This window comes from Protopterus annectens, chromosome 1.part1 (genome assembly GCF_019279795.1).
Source record: "Protopterus annectens isolate FY-2018-M chromosome 1.part1, PAN1.0, whole genome shotgun sequence".
Lineage (NCBI taxonomy): Eukaryota > Metazoa > Chordata > Ceratodontiformes > Protopteridae > Protopterus > Protopterus annectens.
The window spans coordinates 883,461,937-883,486,770 of record NC_056726.1 but is presented as its reverse complement, the minus strand read 5'-3'; the positions used below and the strand labels follow the sequence as shown (position 1 = coordinate 883,486,770).

Genomic DNA, 24,834 nt, shown 5'->3' with positions numbered 1-24,834 from the left:
TGGTCTTTCATGCACAGTATTTCTTTTTGACATGTGTTCATTGAGCTTAGTGATTAATGGCTTGTATATAACACTACGGTCCTCTGAGAATAAAAAAAGAACTGTACATTGGCTCCAGTTCTTATCCTGTTGAATGAAAAAACGAAAAAACAACATATGTGCCTGGATTTCTTCTTCTTTATCTAACTTGGTCGCTACTCCAAAATCTATGAACCTTTGACTCCAGACAGGCCAGCCAAATGATTTTGTGAAGTCAAATAGCTCAGGTGAGTTAAAGTCTGCCCATTTTTGCATAACATGCAGTTTTCTAACAGCTTAAAAATAGTAAATTAATCCTTTTGAGAGGTAAAGTAGATTGCTTTCTGCATAAACACCTTACTCTGAGCTTGGCAGTCACTACTTGGCATATTAGCACTGTTTTCTGACAGGAATGGCATTTCTTTTTTTGTTATATCACAAAGAAGATCCCATTTTTGACACCTATACCTTTCAACTGTCCCTGATTTTTCAGGGATACCCTGATTTTGACGCAAAATTTAACTTTACTCATCTTAAACCTCTGAAAAATTGGTGACCTTTGGAGAAAAGTGGTGAATTATACATATGTAAATAATGCAATTAATAAGACGTATACACTTCCTTTACTTCAGAAAATGTACATTAAATCATACTCTCTTATTGTGTCAACATCTCATGTCAATAGTACTAGCATTTTAAAAAGTGTCCCTGATTATTTGTGGATATGTCCCTCATTCTGCTGATGTTTGTCCATGATTCAGTTGAGAGCTGTGTTGACACCATATTACGATGCACACCTCTGTTAATCCAGTAATGCCAATCAGTAGGTATTATTAATGTCATGATGCACCAGCATTTGAGACAAACATGTAGCTTTTACTTTAAACAAATTAAAGTTCAGTAAAAATGATGATAAACGTTCATTCATCACAAATACACTGGCAGTAGACACTTGATACAAAGCATTACGGGATAAAGTCTTAAATCGTGATACTATGCAATAGTCATCAAGAGGCAGTGGCTGTAATATAATACATGAAGCAAAAATCCACACCAAACAGGAACCCCAGTAACACCAACGAATAAGTATCCAAAAACACTGACTGAGGTATGGCTCCAGTTCAAAGAAAAAGGTAAAAAAGCAATGAAAAATTATTCAGTAGCAGTACTGGTTTATTACAAAGAGACACAAGCGCTTTCACCAATGCTTCATCAGGTGTACTCAATCAGATAATAACCACACCTTATATAGTAAAATCTATTGACATCACATAGCATGCAGTATAGTATTTAAAAAGACACACATACAAAAACACTTGTTAAAAACATATCAATATACATAAAGTGTATAATATAAAATATAAATACATATGTATGTTCACAAAAATATTGTAAGATACATAAAATAAAAATAATAATAAAAACACCTCATCTCTTCAGACCCCTTTTTAAAAGAACTGGTCTGATAGGTAGACTTTCATTTAACCCATGTCCAAAATTGGCTCTTAGCATAACAATCCATCTAGCCTCTATCTCCTCAGTTCTTAATCTAACATCACCCCCTCTGATATTCTCAGATATTGTGGAAAGAACCTGAAATTTAAAACTGTGATTGTTACCTGTTCTACTGACATGTTTGGCTAGGGCATTAAAAGTAGTACCCTTTTTAATATGATAGACGTGCTCTTTTATCCTTTCCCTCAGGGCTCGGTCAGTCTTACCTACATAGAAACAACTGCAGGTTTCACAGACTGCCAGGTATACCACGTGCATAGTACTGCAGGTGGACAATACTCTGATATCAAAAGTTCTACCTGTATCTGGATGTTTAAAAAACTTGCTTTCATTAATATAAACACATTGAGCACATTTGCCACAGGGCTCTGTGCCATTCTTATCATTCTTTGTAGAACTGGACCTGGGGGTGCATAATCTCCTTTTCAAATTTCTATAATTCCTAAATGTAAATTGTGGTCTCGAGCCTACTACCTCTGCTATTTCAGGGTCTGATGTTAAAATATTCCAATGCTTATTAAATATTTCAGTATACATACTAACATTTTTGGAATAAGGAATGCTAACTCTTAATTGAGTGTCATATTTCCTAGGACTTCTGACATACCCTTCCGAAAAATAAGGTCTGGCTTTGGTATATCTAAACTGTCTAACTTTGTTCTCATTCCTAGCCACCATTTCTTCACTATAACCTCTCTGCGACAGTTCTAAACTGGTAGCACTCATTCTCATCTCATATTCTTCTGTGTTAGCACTCAGTCTGGACGCTCTTAAAAACTGATTTTGTACAACATTATTAAATATATAGTTAGGGTGCATACTGTCCCTAGAGAGTAAACCATTCACCCAGCACTCTTTCCTGTACATTTTACTAGTAATTCTCTTTTCTGAGTCTCTAAATACAGACACATCTAAAAAACTAATCTTTGAATCTGAATAATCAGTGGTAAATTTCAAAAATTGAGTCGAATTATTAATAAAGTTTAGAAATTCTAATAAACATGATGCTGTGCCTCTCCATAAAATGAAGCAATCATCCAAAAACCTCCTATAGAAATATATATAATTTTTATAGGGCCCATCCAATATATATTTCATCTCCCATGTCACCATCACAGCATTGGCATAACTGTTGGAGCAAGAGCTCCCCATGGCTACACCATTTTTCTGCCAATACACTTGGTCTTGAAACACAAACAAGTTATTGCACAAAACTAACCTCATCAACTCCAACAGTAACAATTTCTCATCACCATTGTAAGTTCCTTTTTTTCACTATAAACTCTTCTAGAAAATCAATACCTATAGTATTTGGAATGACCGTGAATAATGACACGACATCAAGTGTGACCAACAATAGACCATCACATATGGATAGTGAGTTAATATTTTCATATAAGTCATGCAAAAAATGTTCAGTGTCTCTTAAAACATGTACAGATGAGTCAACAATAGGTCTCAATTTCTTCTCTAAGTATATAGAAATACTCTCAGTGCACCAACCTCTCCCTGAAACTATTGGCCTCATAGGTGGTGCCTTTATGTTTTTATGTAGCTTGGGAAGCCCTTGTATAACAGGTAAAACAGGTTTGGTCACCAGAAAATATTTAACTAATTCTTTGTCAATAAGGCCTATTCTTTCCAAGTACTTAATATGTTCTGAAACTGAAGTGATAACAAAGCCCACATGCAATGAATCAACCTTAACATAATATTCTCCATCACATAACATATCGTGCATTAATGAAAAATATTGATCTCTATCTAAAACTACTATCCTGCCTCCCTTGTCGGCAGGTCTAATGACAATGTTTACAGTATTTTCTAAATTCCTTAAAGCCTGGAATTCACTTGCACTTAAATTATTTCTAGCAGCATTATAACTGTTGTAATTATAGTAAATATTGTATACATCAGTAATGCAAACTTGTTCAAAGGCATTAACTAAAGAAGTAAGCTTAGGAACAAAGGTGCTCGGTTTCTTAAACACAAATTCACTGTCATGTGCATCAGTTTTAAACATATGTCTTAATGTTAAATTCTTTGTGAACTTCTTTATATCAAAAACAATATCAGTCAATGACATATTCCTAGATGGTATAAAGGACAAGCCTTTCATTAAAACATGCATTTCTTCTTGAGTCAATATATGCTTGGACAAATTGAATACTAAAATCTTACTTTCGAGAAGGTTTTCTTCACATTCTGCAGACTGTTTGTGTCTTCCTGCAGTTTCCTTTTGTAACGGGTTGTACGCCTTCCTCTGCCCATGTGCTGTTCTCGACCCACATATGTCCCTTGCCGAGTTGTCGAATTATCCCTCACAGGCAAAGGAAAATTTAGGCCAAAACAAACATCTTCTTTGGTGGAGTTTACTTTCTTTACTTCATTTTCTTCTAATGACTGTGAATCAGCTCTGTGTACTTGAGCAGTTATCTGCAATGTTTTCTGTTTAGTTCCTGCTACATTGGAACTTATAGGAAAAACCTCATTTGGTGAAGAAACCGTGTTGTTGGATATGGAAGTACTCTTAGGCCCACTATTTTCTCCCCCTCCATTACCAACATGGTCTCTACACAAACTGCTGTTGTTAACATTGTTATTATACCATGACCCCCCCAAAACGTGCACGCTGATTGGCCAGCGTGCCCATTGTAAATCGAGTTATACTAATGGAAAAAGGTCCGGTCGCCCGGACTTTTTTCCATTAGTATAACTCAGTTTTTTAAAACACTGTCTCGCTATGTTAAATGGGTTTAACATAGCGAGACAGTGTTTTAAAAAAAAGCAACGGAGAAAGCAAGATCTCCGTTGCTTTTTTTAGTGTTTCGCTATGTTAAATGAGTTTAACATAGCGAGACAGTTTTAAAATAAGCAACGGACATCTCCGTTGCTTATTTTAAAACTGTCTCACTATGTTAAACTCATTTAACATAGCGAAACACTAAAAAAAAAGCAATGGAGATCTTGCTTTCTCCGTTGCTTTTGCCAACTCTGATGTACTGCGCAGGCGCGGTACATCAGAACTGCCGGATGCCAGACATCTGCGGAAGGGCAGTAAACAGGCATTATACTATGCCATTATTTATGAAAAGTAATAGTTTCTTTTCTTAAATAATGTCATGGTATAATAGCAATAACCCACTTCTGGGTGTGGGTAATGCTAAATTTACCCACGGTTGGCTTTGTTTGGTACCTCGGGCTTCGCCCTCGGGACCAAACCATGCCAACCGTGGGTAAATTTAGCATTACCCACACCCAGGCGTGGGTTATTGCTATATTAACTGCTTTCAAGGGAACATTCTGTGATACTACATCAGTCATAGACATATTACCTTGCACAACAGCGGCCTCTCGTGGCCAAGAGAAGATATGACCAGCTGAAAAATCTTTCCTGTCTCTCTGAAGCTTCTGCATTTTAGTCTGCAAAAGCTTACGCTTGTATGCAAGTACATTGTCTGTGGAATCATTAATCACCTTGTGAAACAATTCCCCATGATATTTGCCACACAACTTGGAGTACTTTTCTTTGATAACATCAGATAAAATCAATTCACGTCTCTGAGCTGCTGTACATAGAAGCTTCAAGTAGCCCAGACTAGTAGTTAAGTTCAGTGTCTGCCATTCACTTAATAATTCATCATCACATTCAACCTGGGCCGGCATTTTAAGAATTCTCAGCCCTCTAGGTATAACTTTGTCTTTTAAACAAACCTCTAGATGGAATCTCTCGTACTGGACCCGGGCACGTTTACATAACTCTCTCTCTAAGTCCAGTACTTCTGCTCTCAGGGTTAAAAAACCAAAACCCAAACCTTTTTCTCTTTCATCTTCACTGGAAGTTAAAGCAAAATCTTCATTAAGCAATGGATTCGTGACACCTCTAACTTCCACATGTTCTGCTTCAAATGGTTTGCAAGCATTCGCTCCCACTGTAAACGTCTGACAAGCCTTCGCTCCTGGTTCATAGTCAAGTTCAATCACATCAATCTGGTCTAAGCTCTGAGCCATCAAGCCTGTATCGGTTGGCATAGAACGTAAAATGAAAAAACAAGAAGCAAAAATCCACACCAAACAGGAACCCCGGTAACACCAACGAATAAGTATCCAAAAACACTGACTGAGGTATGGCTCCAGTTCAAAGAAAAAGGTAAAAAAGCAATGAAAAATTCTTCAGTAGCAGTACTGGTTTATTACAAAGAGACACAAGAGACAAACATGTAGCTTTTACTTTAAACAAATTAAAGTTCAGTAAAAATGATGATAAACGTTCATTCATCCCAAATACACTGGCAGTAGACACTTGATACAAAGCATTACGGGATAAAGTCTTAAATTGTGATACTATGCAATAGTCATCAAGAGGCAGTGGCTGTAATATAATACATATTCACAGTTATATGCAGGCTCAGTCATCTCTGCTTTACTTATCATATCTGCCAAGCTGTAAAGAACGACTTCCATGGTTTTGTCTCAGAGCTAGGAATTATAGGATATTACATCCCACAATTCCAACTGCGGTGGTGGTGCTGCGGTAGCGTTGTCGCCTCACAGCAAGACGTTGTCCCATTCGATTCTCAGCTAGTGCGTCTTCTGTGTGGAGACATGCGTGAATGGGCGTACCTTCGTTGAAGGTTGTGCATTAGGGCTGGCAACTTGGCACATAAAAATCTACTGCCAATCATTAGCGGACCGGAGTTCCGCTGTGGTGACCCCTAACCGGGAAAAGCCGAAAGACACAACAACAACATCCCACAATTCCAAGCTCTAAGACAAAAACACAAAAATTATTCTTCCATCTTGGTGGAGTTAATCTGGTCACAGAAACTTCTGGTTTTGGTTCTGGTTAATCTGGTCACAGTCTGTGAGCTGGACAACCCTAGCCTAGAGTGTTGATAACTGAATATTTTCCATGGCATATAGTTGTTAAGAATGTTTTTCACTATAACCCTTGACTTTTTACAAATGAGGATACAGTTCCATGGTACTAACATATCTACTTTTGTGTTTGTTGCATCTAAAACATTTGAAAATTAACATCAAATTTCTTTTCTAGCTTATATCTAAATTTGTCCCCTGAAATACTTTTTAAAATATCTTAGAATTTTATATGTAAACCTCATTACATACCGTTCATCTATCCTCAGCCTCTTTTCCCATTTTTGCACATGAAGTCGGGATGTCACTTCAACAGTGACAATCATCTTGAGCCAAGGTTTACACCACCGGGTGGCTAGCCCTGCCACGGTAGTTCATTCGTACCACTCAGTTGCATATACACACTCACTTATGGCCAATTTAGAGTATCCAATCTGCTTACTGCAGGTTTTTTGGAATGTGGGAGGAAACTGGAGCACCCAGAGGAAACCCACATGACCGCAGAGAGGACATGCAGACTCCACACAAAAGTCACCTCAACTGAGAATTGAACTGGAGAACCTCTTCCTGGGAGGTGACAAGGCTAACCACTGCACCACTGTGGCCACCCCTCATTACAGGCATCATCTGGACGGTGCAGTGGTGCAGCAGTAGAATTGTCACCTCACAGCAAGTGGTTCCCTGGTTCGATTCTTGGCTGGGGTGCCTTCTGTGTGGAGTTTGCATGTCCTCCCTGCATTCATGTGGGTTTTCTACAGGTGCTCCGGTTTCCTCCCACATTAGAAAGACATACATCTGGAGCGTTTCTCCCTGGGCCTCTGCTAAAAATTGACTTTGTTCGAAGTCGGACTTTCCAAGTTAACAAATGTTAAATAATAAAAAAAAATGACATGCATCATTGCAAATACATGTATATTGGAATAAATGAAGATTAAAACTGGTGTAATACAAGGATGTCATCTGTATTCATACCCATTTAATTTATATACTGAGCATGTGTTCTACGTTTAATGCATAACACTTAACATAATTTGATTAGATGCCCAGATTTCAAAATATGTTTATCAGCTTTTGCAGATGATGTTAATATATGCTTATCATGTCCAAACACTGATTTAATAAAACGTATCAATGCAGTCCAAATGTTTCCAGAATCTCAAATTACAAATTACAGCTATAGAAATCTGATCTTTTCCCATTGTGTGAAGGTTATCCCTGTATTTATCCAGTTCTACTACAAGCAATAAAATTAACCAAAGTTTAAAAAATCTAGGTATAGTCTTTCAACAGAATCCCACAGTAAAATCTTAAAACAATATTATCAAATCGTGGTCATCTGAAAGAGAGACATAAATAATGGGATAAGGTGTTATTCTCCTTCGTATCAAAAGTTTCCATACATAAAATGAACATATTCCCAAATATTCTGTTCCGTATTATGTCTACCTGTTATGATTCACCAAGTAAACCATTTACATCTAGAAAATCTGTACATTTATTTTCTCCCAAAAATATGGTGGTGTTCATCTATCAGCTCTTTATGCATAGCTTGTTAAAGATTACCTTTTTGGGATCAAAGATAATTCATGGAACCCAGCATGAATGCATATCTTGGTTAAATGTATAAGTGCTCATACATGTAACAACTTTGTTCTTCTATTCTTAAAAATGTTAAAACTATAAAACATGTATTTCTTTTTCATTTTAGTATTAGCTTTTCAGAAATTAATGAAACCATTAAATGCTGATGACATATTTCTTCCAACCAATTGATTTAAATTCAAATATTTTATTTGGATATAAAGTTCATAGGTATGTATTAGGCTAGCCTGAATGATTTTCCTTTCAAATGCGAGAATCAGACCCTGTACCTTACTTCTGTGAGATAAACTCCTTAACTATAATGTCAACCCCAACTTTCAGATTTCCCACTTCTTCAAAACAAATCATGGGGCTTTATTTCAAAAATATGAATAACATAAAATATTCAGTGAGATTACTTGAAGCAGTCCCAGGACTTTTAGTTTTCTGAAGTTAAGGCCAATGTCAGTGACCTCTGGCTGCCTAAATTTGCAGATGATTACAAATTAGGAACTGTCATTGAATCCTTCACTGACACACATGTTATCCAGAAAGACCTGGCACAGACAAACAACTGGTGTCAGAGCCATGGATTAAAACTAAATGCCAAGAAGTGCATAATAGTATTCTTTGGGAAGTCATCCATCCCTGGTAAATATCATATTGGCAACACACTCCTAAGAGTTGACCCAGTACAGGTACTTGGGGACACACATAGACAGTAATCTAACCTTTGACCATCACGTGCCTACAGTAGTGAGGAAATCATTCTATGTTGTGCAACTTATAAATAAAGATATGACATCTAGGTCCAAGGAAGTCATTGTTCCACAGTATTCACCATTTATCAGACCTATCATTGAGTACAGTGCCCCCTTTGGTATGTACCTTACTAGGCATATCCAATAATTAGAACATCCACAGAGGTGTAGGTAACATGTCTTATGCAGACCACCTCAAGGCCCAATCCCTGTATTTTGTCTCTTACAGCCTGTTGAGGGGAGATATGTGTTTGGCTTACAAGCATTGTAGGCTCCACGTTGATAGAACTCCTGCATATCTGCAAAACAAACAGAACCAGAATTACTCATTCTAAGGACTTAAACCTTGCCTGTGATGTAAACAGGACCTGCTGGATAGATAGTATGTCTGCCAGAGACAACCCCTTCTCTGGAATAGGCTCCTCATTCATGTGACGCAGAGGTCCTCCCTAAAACAATTCAAGTGAGACTTGGATAATTGGACGGAGAACAGGAGATTCATTCATTGGGATGCATGGCTAGGCTTAAATAGGCCCTTGTGGTTGTTAGCCTTGTAAACACCTATGTACCTATAAACCTATCAATGTAATATGGGATACTTTAACATTTAAATTCAATAATCATGTAGTAAATGAAAACAAAACACCATTCTTTTCAAAAATTACTAATGGGTTTGCTTTCTAGAAAGGCCACCTGAAATTCTTCCACCTGAATATCATCATGTAGATATGAATAAATGTATTATTACTCAACTTTTTCTTCGATATATGACCATGATATTATAAGTAACATAATATGACATGACATTTTACATTTTACAATTCACCTATAAGTATACTCACATTAAAATTATATTGCACTCAGCTTATGATAATCCATAATACATAAATGGTTTACCACCATATGGTCGAGCACACAGTGCTCGAACCTGTATACGTCTGAATGTAATTATCGAATCCTGGCATGCTGAACAGTCGGAATGTCACAAGAACACTGAATATGACATTTTCGACCGCTCTACATCCAGAAATGAGTGCTATCAAGGATCAAAAAGGGGACAGGAGTTTGCGATTCACAACATCTGCATTCGCAAATGTGGGATATTGCCGCACTCCTTTCAGACATTTGGGCTTGACCATCCACCGGTCGACCATATGGTGGTAAACCTACATAAATAACTCAAACAACTCATATTTCTATAATCTTCTTCTAACTGTAATGCATGTAAAGTGAATAATATAGATATTTTACATATTTTTGGATGATGTTTCAAACTATTGAGATGGAAGCACTTTTGGATGTGTGTGTATATATATATATATATATATATATATATATATATATATATATATATATATAATTATGACTTTTTGCTCATTAAAGTGTGTTTCTAATCTTCACTTGTGAATGGGCCTTTGAGAGTACACACATTTTCTGGATTTAATTGAACGGATATACAGAGTGAACTGTTGGGAACCGTAAGGAACACAGAGAGTGTTTTTATTTTGTTGGTTTATGTGGTGGCGTTGCTGTGAATATTTTTGAATTGTCCCTATACTAACTACATATGGAAAACATTACAATTAAAAAATAAGAAAATGGATTTTTAGAAGATAGTATAGATTGGAATGCGCTGTTTTGCATATCATCTAATAATAATACCATAGTAAAAGTATGACTGTTTATAACAATGTTAATGCTCATAAAACTGTATATTACAAAGGATTGGTTAGATCTGAACAAGTTGTTGTTGTGGGAAGGCTTTAAAATCATGACAAACAATTGTGCATATTTGTGCAAAATATTGTATCAAGCTAATAAAGTCGGTCTAATTTATTGGAAGTGTTGGGAAAAAATCCACGTTTCATATAAATCCGAAAACTTTAGGTAATAGTACAATATACTACTCAGATTCTATAAAAATACAACTAAAATACTACAGTCATTAAATGTTCAGAACAAGATGCTCTTTCTCAAAATATCTTCTTTACATTATAGTATATTTAACATATCTGATTACTGGAAATGATTAAAACTGAATGTCTGTGTGTACATCTGCTATATTTTAAAATGGTCTTAACCATGCTGTTTTGAGTCAGAATTAATTTAATACCTTATAATAGTTTGTGCTTTCTGGCTAAAATTTTTTAATTGTATTTTTTGTAACTATTGTACATTTTTTTCTTTTGTAAATGACTTCCTCTAGTTATTCGTATATATTTGTATCTGTTTCTGGAATATTCAAAAATGTTGTCAATACAAAATATATTAACAAAATGATGTTTCTTTCAAGATTATGCAAACACAGTGTAACAAAGGACTTTAATAACCTGGGACTCATTTACATATGCTGATGCTTTGAATATAACTGCTTATTTGTAGTGGGAGGATAAGTAAAGGTGAAGTACTTTCCTACTGCAAGTAAACAGTTATAATCAAAAGGGGTAACACTGCTTTGTTTTACTAATACGCTTGTGTGCATAAGGAGAGTGTAATAATCACAGAAACAGTATTTAACTGTTTTATTTTTTTCATTTAATGTTTTTAATGAGTTTCAAACATCAAACCATATAGACAATACAAGCAGACAAGAAAAACATTTGTAATGTTCAACATCTCAAGAACTTCATAAACTAAGCTATTTTATATAGCTCATTTATTAACTCATCAGTTCCCATAATTTGCTCTATAATTAGTGATAACAAATGATATCACCACTCCTATAACTGATATCCATAATAAGAGAAATTACTTTTCCATTCTTCTGTAAAGTCCCCTGGTCTTTAAATAACAATAAAACATGGCTCATTTGCATCAGCATATAATTATGCAGGTTAAAATAAGTGTCATTCACCAAGGACTTTGTAAAACTAGTTAGGGTCCAGCCTACTTTCACCATCTTTATATTTATACATCTATTTTTAGGCACTATCCCCAAAGACCAGAGCTTCCAGCCCAGTTTTGGCTGCCGAAAAATAATTCTAGTAAGACCTCTACTATGGATGGACCATCTCTTCTTTCCACTAGACAGTCCCAGAACACATTTGGTAAGCCTAATCCATTTCTTCTACATCTCCAGCAGTTTTAATTTTGATTTCTACATTCTTTATATAACTGTTTGGGCATTAAATACCACTTAATGCTTATCTATAAATCATGAGCACTTCCCTAGTTGTTGTATACTAACCTAGATGTCTTCCCATTCATCCTCAGTTATCCATATTTCTTCTCCCTCTGTCCATGCTTTCTAAATCCTTGCCTGAATTGCTTCCCATTTTATCTCCACCTACTCCACATATATTGAGCTCATCCTTCCCTTTTTTATACTGGCCCCCTTCTGCCATAGTGACACTTTCTTTTGGGTATTGAGGGTAATACCTTTTTGCTTAAGCAGCCCAAATGCAAACCAGTCCCTCTTAGGTATGTCATATTCTCTACAAAATACATCAAATGTTTTAAAAGATTGTCTGTTAATTGTTAAAATATGAGACCATTCTGTAATCTCTGCACCTTTCATACGCTTATAGGAAGTTACTGAGCTATTGGCCCTGAGGCCCTTATAAGCCTAGCCAAGAGTTTAGCCCATGTTTAGACAAGTCATCACCTGATGCCCCTGTTTAGCAGGGACACGGGGGGATTCCCAGGGATCTATTTTCTGTTTCACATCCAGTTATCCAGGTTGCGCTTAAAAAGGGGTAAAGAGGTACTCTGCTTGACGTGGAGATGGAGTCTATTCCACAGATGGGGGAGTCTCTGGAATACAAATCTACTCCACCAAGTCCTATTGATGTCACAAACCAGGTTGATGCCATGCGTGGGGGTTATTCGAGTGAAGCTTGACTTGTAGGTATGCAGCGGTCCCATCAAGGCGGAGTCCGAGATCGCCTTGTATGCCAGACAGAGATCATCTATGAGGAGTCTGTATGAAACTGAGTAGAGGGATAGGGCTTTTAGCCTATCTGTGTTTGGCAGATTATTGAGGCCCTGGATTCTCCTAGTGAAGAACCTTTGTGGTCTCTCCAGCTGCTGCATGTGTACTCAATAATGGGCCTTATAAGGGAAGAATACAGGGATGTTATGACCTCCATGACCCTAGATGAGATACCCTTACTTATGAGGTGGGTCATGTAGAAAGCTTTTTGTACAGTGGAAGCAACATGGTAGGCAAAAGTCAGGTTGCTATCAACCTGGGTGGCCAAATCCCTCACGACTGATTGCATGCTTAGGACGTTGTTATTATTGTGATAATTTGTGGGAACATCACTTTTCCTGAAGAGGATGATGATATATTTTTTGGTATTTATCTTGAGGCCATGTTTCTGGCACCAGTCATTTGTTTGTGTGAAACCCTCTTGGAGGATGTCCACATCAGTAGGGGAATTGTTGACAGTGCCCAGATTGCAGTCATCTGCAAACTTGGTCAGCCATAGCTCACTGGTTTTGGCCTGCACCTCAGAAAAGTATATCCCAAATAACAGAGGCTCCAAGACCAAACCCTGGGGTACACCACTCATTACAGGTCTACTGCTTGAGGTGACTTCCCCTATTTTGACTAGATGGGTTCTATCAGTGAGCCAGTTAGCTACCCATCTGGTAACATACAGATTGATGCCTAGTTGAGAGAGTTTATCTGTTATGGAAGAGTGGGGAATAGTGTCAAAGGCTTTGGCCAGGTCAAGGTAGGTGGTGTGCACCGTCTTCCTCTCATCCATGGCTTTGGTGACTGTCTCAAAGAAGTCGACTAAATTTAACAGATATGACCTCCCCTTGACGAAGTCAAACTGTGTGGGATCGAGTATTTGGAGGTTGCCAATGTCCTTGTTAATGAGGTCCATGATAATTCTTTCCATGGCCTTGCAGATCAGGCTAGTTAGGATGATGGATCTATAATTTCTCAGATTGGTGGACACTCCACCCTTGTGCAAAGCGATGGCAGTGGCTGTCCTCCACTCAGCTGGGACAAAGCCAGTACTTAGGCTGTGGTTGAATAGGGTGCCTAAGGGTGCTGCAAGTTCCTGCCTGAGTTCATGTAGGATGCAGCTTGGGATGTTATCAGGTCCCATGGAGGCTGTATTTTTTACCTTTGAGAGAGCAGTGATGTCCTGTTCCCTAGATATAAGGGGAAGGGGGTAGGTACTGGGAATGTCTTGATTTACTGATGGGGGGACAGAGGGGCAAAGATTTTTGCTGCATCTGTCAGCCAGCAAGTTTGCTATAGCTACAGCATTTGTATATGTGGTGTCCTTGACCACCAGTTCTGAACAGATCTGGGTGCTTCCTTTGAGATTGTGGACATATGTGAAGAAGGCCTTATGATTGTCTGTAGTAGATGTGGCCAATTTGAACTCAAAGTTTGCTTTGGAGGATTTCACTAGTGCTCTTGGTTGCTTGTTCAGGCTAGGGAGAGACTGCTTCCAATTGGGCATGTGCTCCTTCTTGGTGCTGGACAGCAATTTTTTCCTCTTGTTACAGAGTTTATTTATTGCAGATGTCCACCAGACAAGTTTACTCTTCCTTGCAGAGGATAATTTAGTCCTGTTGGGTATTCCTGATTTCATGCATCTATATAAATGCTCGTATAGTGCTTTGTTATAGTTTTGGATATTGGTGCCAGTTGCTAGAGAAGGGGAGGGGGCTGTGAAGCTGTTTATACCATCCCTCAGGAGGCTGTAATCAGCTTTGGAGAAGTTTTTATCTGTAATAGATTGACATACTTCTGGATGATCCCATATGTCACCTGTAGGCCCAAGGGCCCAGTATGACCCTCTGATTCTTTTGACACTAGAGTTCCATGCCAAAAAAGAAAAAAATTCCTACATTATACCTTTCCTTTTTCATGAGACTGTTGCATATGGCCTAGAGTTTAGTTTGATCCTGCCCGCAGCTGAACTAGTTGAACCAGCTGATTGGCTAAATCATACCTGTGGATATCTGAAATCCCTCACTCTCCATTCCCAGGAGAAAACTACACTTTTACTGCAGAGAATCTCCTACGTGTATATCATAATACAACTTTATAACTTAAAACATAGCTTTGGATGAAACACAGGAAGCAACATATTTCATACTATAAATGATACAAGTGGCACCATTACTTTAATTGCCTTGATCCTCCATGAAATAGACTGAAAGGTTGCAGTCTCTTTTTCCACTCCATTTTGAACTTTTCAGATGGAAGAAACAGATTTTTATCACATTTCCCAGTCCTAAGTATAACTGATTTGTTTGCATTGCATTGAAGTCCAGAATATAACCCATACTCTTGGAATATAGTTAAGGCCCCCCTCCATTATCTCTCCTATATTTCTACTAATCAACAAACAGTAATTTGTAGTTTATTGTCCAGGTTAGTCCCACTAGGCTAGTGACCTCTTTTCAGGGGAGACAAGAGGTGGTATTTATACTACTAGGGGTAATTTGGCCATGGCATTGAGGAACTTCCCTTGCTCTTTTCGATAGGTGCTGTGAAATCTTTTATATATACCTGAGCTACCACCAACTCAAGCAGGTGGGGCCTCAGTTTAACATCTCATGATCTCATGACACACTCAGGAATGCCACATCCCTCTTATGCTGCACTGCATGACATAGAAAAAATACACATCCTCCCATACCTCAATGTCTTGCCACAAAAAAATCTGGACAAAGCCAAAAATAATGGGGGACAAATGCCCAAAAATAGGGACAGTTTTTAAATATTGCTATTATTAACTTAAAATGTTGATAGACTAACAGGCTTTGCATTAGTATACATTTTAGACCGGTATGAAGTCTTAATTAAACACAAATGTATGTCATTATTTAGTGACTTCAATCCCAACTAATTGCCAGAAAACCACAAATTTTATGAGGAACAGGCAAAAAATAGGAGTCTGGACATTCTGCGAAAATCTAGACAGATGAGAAGTATGCATCCTCCACTCCCCATCATGAAGTATTGCTCATGTTAAGTGAAATAGATCCTTTATATTTCCTAAATGTTTGAGTACAAGTTCTGTTATTATAAAGCTTAAAAACTCAGAGGCCTGTCATTACAGAAAAAATGGTTCAAGAAAATAAAACTCTTTACCTTCTGAATGTAAGAACATAACTAAGATACTTGAGTAAGGGAACTTGCTGAAACAGTCAATGGAATGTCAAATTAATGTCATAACCAAGTTCATTAAATGGTAGGGGACCAACATCTGTTGACTGTATAAATGACATTTACCATAACTGAATGACTCCGTGTGTGAATATAGTGATTCCTCTGACACAGTAGAGCACAGAACAATTGGCAATTCAGCGGCTATCTAGGTTGGGTACCCAAAGAAACATAGAGGGGAAGATTTAGTCATTTTAAGATGTAAGTCTTGCATTCCCCGTTTATGCACAATTAAAAGTCCATAAACACAGACTAAACAGTTACACATCCACCTAAATCCTTAACCCCACCCCCACCCATAACACACCCTCAGGAAATTATGCACAATCAAATTTGTTTTGTGAATAATAAAATATCCAGCATAAAATGGATGAAATATACTAGGCTAACAACAAGGTGAAGTAGATGAAATGTGAAAAAACTAAAGCATAATGTTCAAGAGTTGTAGTTTCAAAGTGAGAAATTACAAGATATGACTTTTGTGGAAAAGATAATATTTGTTCATTGAAATTCAAGACCTAGAGTCTATATTCAGAAGAATAATAACTCTGAAACTTCTGAACTTCTTGGGACTTTGAAAATAGGTAAAGAAGGAATAGAAGCTACAACCCATAAAATATTCACCTTTTTTAAAGCGTTAACCCAAAAAAGTATCTAAATATCCCTTTGTTTATGACCACGTAAACAAAAAATAAGAAATACTTTTAGTGCTCCAAGGCTGATAATAGTGAAAATGCAAACAGCTGATAAGGACTTCTTGTTAACGGTAAAAATTCAAAAAGAAGATTTTCGATACCAGAGGCAACAGTTTTATTTTGTCAAACTAGCCTCAATAGATGGTTAAGGAAGGACAAATATTCACTTCAGTAAGAAACTAACTTTGGCAGAAGAATGCTTTATCTTTGTTTAAACTAGTCCTTTCTCTTGGGTAAATGTCAGACTTACTCATGGAAACAAGACTGGTCAGTGCAGGTTAAAAACTGCTCTTATATCAAAAAGTAAACAAAGTGCTACAAACTACTGCTAACGGACAAAATTGTTCAGTTCCATATCTCTGCAGGTGCTTGTAAAATATGTTTTAGCACAGCTATATTTATTAAGGCCATTTGGATAGCTAAGTATTTACTCAGTCATTAATTGGTGCAGGGAAAATACAAAAATAAAGACTACATATTGTAGGAAATAAATAGTCAGTGTTTGTGTACAGTACTATTTTCCTATTCTAAGCAAAGGGAAGTATGGTGACAACCCTTGTTTAATCCCAATATTGTAATGGGAATGAATATTTGATAGTCATCAATGCGTAAAGGAGATGGGGGCTGGCATGATGGATAGCATGTTTACATCACAGACACAAGATACAGGGTTTGATTCTCACCCTTGAAGAGAAATTGGCAAGGTTTAAAATGACCTGCAAGGGCAGCTAGCCTAGTACTTAGCTATGAACTTATAAATATGAAAAATAGAAAAATATAAATGTAAGTACACAGTCATAAAGTTATATGGTATCACATATTTTATTTATGTATGCATTTATTTTACATTTGCTGACCGGAATATTTCGACTGATCAGTTTATTTTCAGTGGATGCCTAGGGATAAAAGCCCAAAATTTGGATAGTTACAAAGAATACAGAAAAGAATGACATTAGATAAAGATTATTTGCATACCAAAGACTGATTGGTGGAAATAAATATAAAGGGTAGGGGGAAAGAATAAATAAGCAAGAGATTAGATTAAGGGTAACTGATGAAGTGAATATGGAAGAATAGGTTAGTGTGCAATGTGATTAATTATTAGAGGAAAGAAAGGCGAGTTAGCATGCTTGAAAGGCGATAATAGACTTGAAAAACTAAGTGATGTTTTTGATAACATTTTTTTACTGTTGACAGGGTCAAGGCCATTTTGTTTGAAGGTGTGTTTTTAACATATAGGTATTTTTTGGGTTATTTCATTTCTGAGGTCAGGTGGAATACCATTCCATAGTTTGGTAATGTAGATGCTGTAAAGAAGGGTACTGTACTGGCATTGTAGAAGATTCTGAGTTTCAGAGCCGAGATTTCTGTTGAGAGAAAATTTGGACACTGTGTTAATTAGGAATGGACAATGTATTAGGTTTATGGATTATTTTATATTCTGCTTGTTCTTACAAAAAAATGTTTCACCAACTGACAGCTCATTCTGTTGTCATTACCATATACATACTGAGAGATGTCAATACCCCCATTAAAGAGTCCCATTTTTGTGGCTACAAATTACTTCCTGTTAAATCACAATGTGCACCTTTTCCTTAAAATGTTAATCTTTCTTGAACAGTAAGTACAGATTTGATAAAAATATTTAAGCAACTCTGACAGAATTGTGCTTCCAACTCAACTAAATTCAAATACTGGAAACATAGTCACTGAACCACCAAAAAATTCAAGCACTGCAAAGTAAAATGTCACATCGTAAACATTTATGACCTATTGTCATACCACATTATAAATTCCGATCTCCATACAGAAAATTGCCTTTCAAAATATCACAACTAATACCTTCAAAAGTAATTGAAACTTGTACAAGTTATGTATTTTAATTACAGTTATTGTCACGTCGTGCATCTTTCAGGAAACAGAGCAAAATGATAAAATCTGATTAGGGAAACCATTCAAAAGTGCAGAAAAATTAAACTTAGGAAAACAATATGGTAGCAATCATTACTTAGGACTGTACTTTTATACTACAGAATATATTAACAGCTGCCATTAAAATACATCCATCATCATCATATTTTGGCTTTTCCCATTAGAGGTCACCACAGCGGATCATCTCTTTCCATTTCTTCCTATCCTCTGCATCTTGCTCTGTCACACCAACCTCCTGCATGTCCTCTCTCACTACGTCCATAAACCTTATCTTAGGCCTTCCTCTTTTCCTCTTACCTGGCAGCTCCATCCTTAGCATCTTTTTCCCAATATACCCATCATTCCTCCTCAGCACATGTCCAAACCAATGCAATCTCGTCTCTCTTGCTTTGTCTCCAAACTATCCAACATGAGCTGACCCTCTAATATACTGATTCCTAATCCTATCCATCCTAGTCACACCGAGTGCAAATCTTAACATCTTTAACTCTGCCACATCACAGCTCTGACTCCTGCCTTTTTGTCAATGCCACTGTCTCCAACCCATATAACATAGCTGGTCTCACTACCCTCTTGTAGACCTTCCCTTTCACTCTTACTGGTACCTGTCTATCACAAATCACTCCTGACACTCTTCTCCACCCATTCCACCCTGCCTGTACTCTCTTCTTCACCCCTCTTCCACATTCCCCATTACTCTGAACTGTTGATCCCAAGTACTTAAACTCATCCACCTTTACCAACTCTACTCCCTGCATCCTCACCATTCCTCTACCCTCCCTCTCATTTACACACATATATTCTGTCTTAGCCCTGCTGACCTTCATTCCTCTGCTCTTTAGAGCATATCTCCACCTCTCCAGAGTCTCCTCAACCTGATTCCTACTCTCACTACAGATCACAATGTCATCTGCAAACATCATAGTCCACGGGGCCTCCTGTCTGATCTCATCTGCCAACCTGTCCATCACCACTGCAAATAAGAAAGGACTCAGAGCTGATCCTTGATGTAATCCCACCTCCACCTTAAACGGATCTGTCACTCCCACTGCAGTCCTCACCACTGTCACACTACCCTCGTACATATCCTGTACCACTGCTACATACTTCTCTGCCACTCCCGACTTCCTCATACAATACCACAACTCTTCTCTAGGCACCCTGTCATATGCTTTCTCCAAGTCTACAAAGACACAATGCAACTCCTTCTGACCTTCTCTGTATTTCTCCAATAACACTCTCAGAGCAAACATTGCATCTGTAGTGCTCTTGCCTGGCATGAAACCATACTGCTGATCACTAATAATCACCTCCCTTCTTAACCTAGCTTCTACTACTCTTTCCCATAACTTCAAGCTGTGACTGATCAATTTTATCCCTCTGTAGTTACTGCAGCTCTGGACATCACCCTTATTCTTAAAGATAGATACCAAAACACTTTTTCTCCACGCCTCAGGCATCCTCTGACTTTCCAAAATTTCATTAAACAATCTAGTTAAAAATTCCACTGCCATTTCTCCTAAGCACCTCTATGCTTCCATTGGTATGTCATCTGGGCCAACAGCCTTTCCATTCTTCATCCTCTTCATAGCTGTCCTTACTTCCTCCTTGCTAATCTGTTTCACTTCCTGATTCACTATCCCCACATCATCCAACCTTCTCTCTCTCTCATTCTCTTCATTCATCAGCCTCTCAAAATACTCTTTCCATCTACTCAACACACTCTCCTCTCTTGTGAGTACCTTTCCCTCACTATCCTTTATCACCCTTACTTGCTGCACATCTTTCCCAGCTCTGTCCCTCTGTCTAGCCAATCGGTACAGGTCCTTTTCTCCCTCTTTAGTGTCCAATCTCTCATACAACTCTCCATAAACTATATAAAATCTGAAGATTTATAGATAATAGCAAAATTTGTACAATAATCAAACAACTAATAAAGATACCAATTGATGAATAATAGCAATAAAACATCATTAGGATGGGGGTTATACTAGATTTATACATGCCTGACTTTGTGGATTTGGTCATTCTAATTTCATCCTCATGACCAAACCATGGCAGTCATTAGTAAACCCAACACAACCCTCTTGTAAAAATTTAATACTATTACTCTATTTAAATTTTTTTTTTGAGATAGTAATAAAAGTCAGCATGCTGCTTTGTGCACATAGTAAAATGAGTAATGTTAAGACTGACATCCCTACTGTGGCTGATTCAGTAAGGTTACCGTGACAACATGCAGCACAGGACAGTGGTGGACTGCCTCCGTGGCCTTGCTAAATTCTAATGAGGCATTTCTGGGGAAACGCATATGCTAATTATCCATGCACTATCCCTTTGGGAAGGCATTTACACAGTTAAGTGATTCAGAGAATCTCTTGCCTGCATAACTTAGTATGGCTGCTCCTGGCAGCTCGGTGTAATGAACACTGCCAAAAAGCCATGTTCATCCATCGTGGCATGACACTGGCTTCAAAACAACTTCACAACCTGTTGAACAACTGAGATTTTGTAAATAATGTTCAGACCTATCTTAAAGCTGAATATATCTCTCAAGTGCCATATTAAAATAAGGGGCCCTTAGGCAATAATTACTGAGTTACCATTCATTTTGTTAAAATTTCTAGGCATTTTATAGGAAAATTAAAACTGTATTCTTGGCACAGCTTAAATCCAGGAATGATAAATTAACACGTTGTAGGCTCACACGTCTGCAATGACTGCTGCTCAGGGAGATTTGATGTTAATTGACATCTGCCTTGCTGTTTTAACTGGTATATTTTAAGTAAAATTTTCACACAGACTTGCTGATACCATACTTAAAATCATTAGTGCACCAAGTGACTGCTTAAGAGTTAGCATGCAAAGTAGAATAAATATTTACTTTTAAAACATGCCCACTATTGCTTAGCTTTTTGCAGATAAGGTTTGTTTTGATTTGTCTGTGATTATTTTGCACATATACCAATTATTTTCAATGTATACCCGCGGTGGTGGTGCTGCGGTAGCATTGTCGCCTCACAGTAAGACACTGTCCGGTTCAATTCTCAGCTAGAGCGTCTTCTGCATGGAGATATGTGTGAATGGGTGTACCTTCATTGAAGGTTGTGCATCAGGGCTGGTAACTTGGCATGTAAAAATCAACTACCAATCATTAGCGGACCGGAGTTCCTCTGTGGCGACCCCTAACCGGCAAAAGCCGAAAGACACAACACAACAACAACCAATTATTTTCAATGCCAACGTCTTCTAACAACAAGATGTGATTGCTAGTGCAAAACAGATCTCTTTAAGGTAATGCATAGAGTAAATGTAGTGTGCAAAATCTTTTTTTTTATAGTAGTACCTTTGTGCGATTCAAATTCCAACATATTAGGGACAATTTATTCCTGTACAACTCTAACACTTTCATATACAGTAAGGTGACCTTCAGTTCTGCAGTGACCAGTTCAAAATTTTCTGTGAAATATAATAACACCTGTGGACCATACACTTCCAACTTTATGTGACAGGCATCCTTGCTGGCATGTCCCTTGCTCCACACCAGTCACTCTGCTCATATAATACATGGGTTTTCAATGGTGTTTAGTATGTTCCCTTACTGATCACTGTGCTACTAGAAAAACGTTTCCATTGCAGGTCAGTACCATATCCACTATCATTCTTTGCTCTGTTATAATGCATGTTTTCCCCAATATTTCATCATTTTGCTTAGTGTATCTTATACTTGCTAGAATAGATCTACCTACCTGATGTGCAGGTGTCTGAATTTGGTAATCATTAATCCAGTTTAATGCAAGCATTTCTCAAAGGTCTAGTGTTCCGCTTTGTCAGCTGCCAGTTAGTTGTAATAAAAAATGTTTCTTTCTTTTTCCTGGAAGTCCTTTGTCAGATGTGTAAACAATGCAGTAAAATCTGAACAGCTGTGTACTGAGGTGAAATAGTATACCTGATTCTCTATTTGGTATACTATGTGAGTATATTTAACACAAGTGACTGTCAACATTAGCTGAATCAGTTCATCAAAACCACAGAAATACAGATCGAAGGTAATATACAGAAATTTAAGTAATGTGTGCACTTGAGTAAGTCTGAAATGCAAGAAATAAATATACATATACACACAGACACAGAGACTCACAACACACAGACACAAGACAGACAGACAGACACACACACACACACACACACACACACACACACACACACACACACACACACACACACACACACACACACACACACACACACAAAGAAGTTTACTTATAACATAAATTATGGGACTTATAACAGGCTATTTGTGAAGCAGATGCTTCAGTGTGGGTCTATATTATGATATTGCACGCTCAGAAGAGCGAACGACACATAATCGATCCCATGTAAGTGAAAGCTTACAACGCTGAAACCTCAGAACAGCGATTTTTTTCCAAGGGAAAAAAATCTCTGTTCTGAAATAACCCCCCCCCCCAAAAAAACTGTAAAACATTACATAAGCCCTCTACACCCCCCAATGTCGGGGCTGTGCACCCCACACTCCCCCTACCAACTCCAGGATTGCACTACAGTGCCAAAAATGCAAAGTAGTGAAAGTGGCCAAACAAATTCCTTCCCAGGAAAAGAATTCGCTGAAAAGCCGCTTCGCTATTTTGTCTTTTCACACTTTTCAGTTCGACAAAGACATATTTGACAGCCTGCATCTGCAACAGCGTAATAGGGAGCCTTCAGTGTAATGTCCGAACTAAGTCCCCTCAAGTTACTCACAAAGAAGTAACATTTTCACATAATAACTTCATGGGGTTTTGTATTTGCATTTGTTAACCAAGGTAGATCATTGTTCCATATGAACCTTTTTCAGACAAAGCCCAGCAACACTATCTAGTTACATGCCTTGTTCAGTTGTACAGTAAACAATGGAGGTGAAGTATTACTCTCTGTAACATTACAATTCACGTGTAACAGGTACATTATCAACCGTAAGACAGAGTTGAATGCAACTAAATTAAATTGAGAACTGTAATAATCTCTTAATAGTGACAGTCAGAAAGATGGCATATTCCTCTAGTAAAATAGACATTAAATATATTGTTTTGATGAAGAAAAAATTATCTGATGTTGTTTATCTTCATTCATTCATGATGGATGGGTCTCAGTTCTGTCCTCGGAACCGACTCGGCCATTATAACAAGCTCGCGCCAGCCAAAAAACTCTCGAACTAAGATTACTCATAGTGCCCCTCTCTTCATCTTCTCAGATCTCATTTGCTGCATAGAGTTTCAAGACGCATCAGGCCAGCTCTCCATCTAGGTGAGTTGTTTTTTCCAATAATATTTCTTCAACATTTGGGATTTTTCAATTCTAATCCTTTCTTTATCCAGTCGTTTACCATTAGATGTAGTTCCTCTCTTCGTGTGAGTGTTTTTTCCCTGCCTTCTTACCATTTTTGGTATTTCTTCATACCATTGGTGGTTCAGACCCGTCCCTTACCTCTGTGGTTGTTTCTAATACCATCGTTGGTATTCCCTCCTTTCCCTACCTTTTTACCCTTTGGCTCTACGTTACTAAGCATTGTTGGTAACTTAAAAAAACAAGGAAAGAAACTTTATTCTCTTTTTCCATGTGTGTGTGTGTGTGTGTGTGTGTGTGTGTGTGTGTGTGTGTGTGTGTGTGTGTGTGTGTGTGTGTGCATGTCTGTGTTGTACAGCTAATTGTGACAGGATTTTTATCTTGCTGTATTTTTCACTATTTATATTGTGGATTGTAGACTACTGGACTTTCCAATACGGCAGATAAGAAAGGCACAGCAGGTTTCAAACAGTGTGATAAAGTGTGATAAATGTGGCAGGAAGATGTCTAACTCCGATGGGCATCTTTCCTGTGTCTATTGTCTAGGACTACCCCACTTAAAAGTTCAACCTCTGTGTGAGCTCTGTAAGGGCTTTAGTGCCTGCACCTTAGCTGAGAGCAAGAATAAATTGATATTAAAGGGTCTTCTAAAAAACCCTTTCTCGGAGGCTTTATCTGAGGCAGAGGTCTCAACCCCTCCTAAAGAAATAATTGAAGAAGAGAAGCCAGTCAGTACCATCTTCTCCTCATTCTCTGGAAATGAAATCCACTCAGGCCCAGGTTCATATGGAACTGAAACCAAAACAGGTAAAATTGACTTCTGCACCAATTTCGGCACCAGAGCCTAAAACTCCATCTACTGTGCCGTCCTTGTCCACAGAACCAATAATGACTTCCACACCTATGGTAACGATCACTTCCATGGTGCCACAGACCCTCTTTGCACCAAAAATTGTCTTCTTCAATG

At 37.8% G+C, this 24,834-nt stretch overlaps 1 protein-coding gene across 3 annotated transcripts in view; it reads left to right on the top strand.

The window, feature by feature from the left end:
• Nucleotides 1-24,834, top strand: part of FBLN7 (fibulin 7) — a 1,104,237-nt gene that overhangs the window by 69,928 nt on the left and 1,009,475 nt on the right. The window contains exon 1 of one of the 3 annotated variants that reach the window (XM_044078943.1): nucleotides 11,705-11,800. The exons of the other annotated variants lie outside the window; for them this stretch is intronic. Within the exon in view, the coding sequence (XP_043934878.1) occupies nucleotides 11,756-11,800 (45 nt within the window). The 5' untranslated portion in view covers nucleotides 11,705-11,755. Of the gene's footprint in view, nucleotides 1-11,704; nucleotides 11,801-24,834 lie in introns of those variants that run through there. 3 annotated transcript variants of the gene reach the window in all.